Source organism: Penaeus vannamei, chromosome 2 (genome assembly GCF_042767895.1).
Source record: "Penaeus vannamei isolate JL-2024 chromosome 2, ASM4276789v1, whole genome shotgun sequence".
NCBI lineage: Eukaryota > Metazoa > Arthropoda > Malacostraca > Decapoda > Penaeidae > Penaeus > Penaeus vannamei.
This window is the reverse complement of record NC_091550.1, coordinates 44,975,327-44,980,326: the sequence shown is the minus strand read 5'-3', so window position 1 is coordinate 44,980,326 and position 5,000 is coordinate 44,975,327. Positions and strand designations below refer to the sequence as shown.

Sequence of the window (5,000 nt, the reverse complement as noted above, 5' to 3'; positions counted from 1 at the left end):
TCATCTCTCTTTACTTTTTTCGTCCTGTCAAAGGCTTTCTGTCGTTTTTTATTTGTTTTTGTTTGAAATTCCTCTGGTTTTCCCTCTGACTCTATTTTACTTCATTATATCTCCTCTTCCTTTATTCTGGAATCCCATTTTTTCTGTCTTGATATAATCTTTATTATATATTCCTCTTATTTCCTTCTTTCTACCTGTAATTTCTCACCAAAGGAAACAAAAACTGTCTATCAATCTATCTATTTCTCTTCCACTTTCAATGTCCTCGATTTCCTTCTGAAAGCTTCTTTCCTCTTAAATCCACTCCTCTTCCTCTCTCTTATTCCTCGTTTCTCCCTCTTTCTGCCATCACTTTATTTTACCCCTCCTCTCTGCCCTCTTTCTCTCATCTCTCTCTCTCTCTTCTCCCTACTCCCTCTCTTCATTCTCTCGTCCTTTTTCTCTATTTTCTCCTCTCTCTCCTTTTCCTCTCATCTCTTTCTTAACCTTCCTTTTTCCCTTCTCTTTCTATCGTCTTTCTTCTCCTCCTTTCTCTCCCTTTTCACTCTCTCAACCTTCCTTCTTTCTCTATCTTTCTCCCCCTCTCTTCCTTCTCCCTTTTTATCTCCCTTCCCTCTTTCGTGGCACCACATAGACCTCCCCTTCCTCTCGGCCTGGCACCATGGCCCTTCGGTTCCACGTCCGTCACTTCAGCCGGGTGCAGCAGCGGGGAGAGAAGGTCGCGAAGGTCACATTCAGAGGTGAGTAGATGCGTCTTGGTTGTTATTGTAGATAGGGTCACTTTCAGAGGACAGTGGCTTGTGAGTAGGTGTGCCTTGTTGGTTGTTGTTGTAGATATGGTCACTTTCAGAGGACAGCGGTTGGTCCTTGTTGGTAATTGTAAGGTCAGTCACTTTCAGAAGACAGTGGTTGGTCCTTGTTTGGATCTTATAAGGTCATTTACTTTCAGAGGACAGTGGCTGGTCCTTGTTGGTTATTGTAAGGTTACCCAATTTTCAGAGGACAGAGGAGATAAGGTCACTTTCAGGGTACAGTGGCTGGTCCTTGTTGGTTAATATAAGGTCAGTCACTTTCATCGTTTTTGTGACTTGTAGATGAGGTCATTTTCTGAGGGTCGTCTCTTCTTGTTTACTGTGGATAAGGTCACTTTCAGAGGCCAGTGTGGGTGTACGTTATTGACATTATATGTAAGGTCACTTTCAGAGGTTAGTGCGTGTTAACTGTTGTTTGCTTTTATAGTTCTTTTTCTGGTGTTACCGTCAGTCCCTGTTATGTTTCTTGTGATAATAATAATAATCGTAATAACAATGATAATTAAAACCATTACTGTCATCATAGCTATCATTGTTTTCATAATTATTATCACCGTCATCCTTATCGATATCACTGTTACTATTCTTTCCACCCGCAGCCAACGTGAAAGTGAAAAGAATAACAACACTGAATTTAGTGCGTTCTGCGAGTGTGTGTGTGTATGTGCTTGTGTGAGTATTTGCGTTCATATGTATGTATGTACGTATAGTAATTGTGTGTACGTGTGTGCGTATGTAATTGCGCATATCTCTGTATGTACGTGTCCATATTTCCCCCAAATCCAGAAAAAAATCACCAGAATAATAAAGAAAATGACACTGAGCGCAGGTTAACGGACATGCAACAGCACAAAGGTATTGGCCATTACAAGCGGGCTTAATGGGCGTTCTATAGCGTGTTTAGGCCGCGTGTGAGAGGCTCTGATACGGGCAGTTCAGTGAGGGAATGAGGACTGGGTGGAATGAATTATTAACACTTCTTCCACGCCCATCTACTGTGGTTTCCTGAACAGCTGTCGGACACACACGCGGAGAGGGAAATAATGAGGTATTTTTGGGGAATGTTTTGGTTGTCTTGTCTTTTTTTCTTTCGTTTTTTCTGATTATAGGTTTGGGTTTCGTTTTTTTTTCTCTTGCTGTTTCTCCTTCTTTCAGCGTCTGTCTGTCTGTCTGTTTATCCGTCGCTATTCTCCCTCCTCTCTCTGTTTCTCGCCCTCTCTCTCTTCTATCTTCCTCTCTCTCTCTCTTTCTCCCCTTCTCTCCCTCCCTCCTTCACCCTTTCCCTCTCCCTCTCCCTCTCCCTCTCCCTCTCCCTCCACCCCCCTCTCTTCCTCCCTCCCTCCCTCCCCCCCCCCCTCCCTCCCTGCTTCTCGGTGTCTCTATACCACATGAAATGCGTGAGTAATTGTCATCATCCTCTTTGTGTGCTGACGGCTCGTGATGCCTTATCATAAGTGTATATACATATCTGACCGGGAAAAGGAAAACGCATCATAAAGGTCAAAATCCCGTACTCTCTCGCATTAGCCTACAGAGCAGAGAGAATCCAGAATACACTTTTTTATTATATTTTATTTATTATTTATTTATTTTTTTTACAGGAATATAGGCTGGGTAGAACGATGCTGTCTGATGAGCGGTGTCCTTGTCTGGTTCTGTGTCCACGTGTGTCCTTTTTTCTGTCTAGTGATTGAGGAGGACAAAGATTTTTTTGAAGGGTGGAATGGGGGGTAGGGGGGGGGGGCGGAGATATCCTTTTCTCTCGTGTCTAGTCTCTATTTACATGTCACTGTCTCATACCTTTTTTTTTACTCTCTTTCTCCTTCCTTTTTTTCTCTCTTTCATTATATATATATATATATATATATATATATATATATATATATATATATATATATATATATATATATATATATATATATATATATATATATATATATATTCAAATACATATATGTGTGTATGTGTCCGTGTGTGAATGTTAATATATAGACTGATGGCTATATAGAACCCGAGACAGATAACAGAAAGGGAGAGAGCAAGATAGAGAGAGAGAGCTAGAAAGGAGATGAGTTATAGAGAGAGAGAGAAAAGGAGAGAGACAGGGGGGTGGGGAGACGGTAGGAAATTACTTATTTCTAAGTTAAAACTCTGGCATGCAAAAGTTACCATTAACTTTAGCACTTTGAAAATATCTCTCACGGTCGAGGGTCTTTCGAAGTAATATTTTTTTGAAGGGGGGAGAGGGGGAGGGGGTTAGCTGAGTTTCTTATATATATATATATATTTTTCTTTCTTTATTATTCTTCACCATCAATTATCCACCTTCACCTATCCACATATCGCTATTCACATCTCTGTCTATTCAACTATCTTATATTTACCTTCTCCATCCTCATCTCCCTCTGTCTATTCTATCTCCCTCTCCCTCTTCCCCTTTCTCCCTTTCTCTATCCACTTATCATCCTTCCCCTATCTACCTCTATTTCCCCCTCCTTCTACCCCTCCCCCTCTCTATCTTCCCTCCTCTTCCCCCCACTCCCATTTCTCCTCCCTCTCCCTCTTTCTTTCTCTCTGCATTCTCTTATCTGTCTACTCTTAATACTTCTTTTTTATCTTATTTTATTCTTATCTACTATCTACTATTTTCCGTATTTTCTCCTGTGGCGTGCGGTTCCTCTGCCGGTGAGTATGTTTCGTTTCCTCTCAAGTGAAACTGCTGTCGTTTTTATTTTGTTTCGTGTAAATGGTTGAGTCGTATTTTTTATATTTTTTATCATAACTCTATCTTTCATATTCCATCTCTCTCCCTTTTCTTTCCCAGAAACATCCCTTCACACACACACACACACGCATACGCACACGCACACAGAAGGAGGCAGAAGGAAGGGTCGGGGGGAGAGGAGGGAGGCAGGGGAAAGGAGGGGGGAGGGAAGGCTGGGGGCAGAAAGAAGGAAAGGTCGGGGGAGAGGAGGGAGGTGTGGGAGAGGGAGAGGACGAAGGAAGGGGAAAGGGGGGTGGGGGTGGAGGGAAAGTCAGGGGTCGAGTTTGATAATGTTAAGAGGGTCGACCCTAGATGGCTAAGGAAGAAGGGGAGTAGGGAGTTGGGTGATAAAGGAAGGAGATGGGAGACTGGGGAAATAAAGGGGTGATGGAGATAAGAAAAGAGATGATGGGGGGATTGGAGAGAAACAGAGGAAACGGGTGATAAAGGGAGGAGACAAGGGACTGGTGAAATAAAGAGAAAGTGGGATATAGGAGATGAAAAGAGGGGAGGGGAAATAGGAGATAAAAAAGAAAGGAAAATAGAGGTAGAAAGAGGTGGAGGGAAAAGAGGAGAAAGGATAGGAGGGGAGATCGGAGATGAAAACAGGAGAAGGGGAAAAGTGAGAAAAGACGAGAGAGAAAAATGAGAAAGGAAAGGCGGATGAATAGTAGATGAAAAGAAGAGGAGGGAAAAGATGATAAAGAGGGGGAAGGGAAAAGAAGAGAGAGGAAATGAGAAATGGAGAATGAGAAATACATGGTCTAAAGAATACACCTCTGTTATCACATTATGTGTCCCTGCAAATCACGTGTTTTCTAAGGAGTCACATTTTTTATATCTACACAATTAAAATGATAATAACAAAGAAATATTAACATGTATAACAATAATTATTCATGATGATAAAAATAATGATTCGAGACAAAGACACAGAGAAAAATGCAAAGGGTCCATTAACGTGATAAAAAAAAATAAATAGAATCAACAAATCGGATTTTTTTTCGCGCATTTTTAAAAACAATAACTGTCGACATTTGGCACTTAAATACTTTTTATTCTATTTTTTCGAAATATTAGCTCCGTGATTACCAAATTTCACCGGATGAGGAAGTTTATAATGGCTTTTAGTGACTCCAGGAAGCATGTTTCGTGTCGAATTTTGGCGTTTCCGATGTTTCAATTTCCGAAATATTTATTTGTCTAGATGGGGAAGGAAGGAAGGAGAAAATATGGACACTGTTTGAATGCGGTTTTGGATTTGCTTTATGTAACGTTGCTTCTCTCTCTCCTTTCTGTCTCTCACTTTGTATAAACATAATGGATACACGAATTTTTACATATATTAGTGTGAAGTGTTACTTATCATTATACGCGGTTACAAGCACACACACACACATACACAAACACACACACACACACAC

The 5,000-nt window shown here is 41.0% G+C and overlaps 1 protein-coding gene across 1 annotated transcript in view; it reads left to right on the top strand.

The window, feature by feature from the left end:
* Positions 1-585: 585 nt before the first annotated feature.
* LOC138865725 (otoferlin-like) overlaps positions 586-5,000 on the top strand; it is a 345,921-nt gene continuing 341,506 nt past the window's right edge. Inside the window, exon 1 of the mRNA XM_070137031.1 lies at positions 586-740. Coding sequence (XP_069993132.1) covers positions 662-740 — 79 coding nt within the window. The 5' untranslated portion in view covers positions 586-661. The remainder of the gene's footprint in view (positions 741-5,000) is intronic.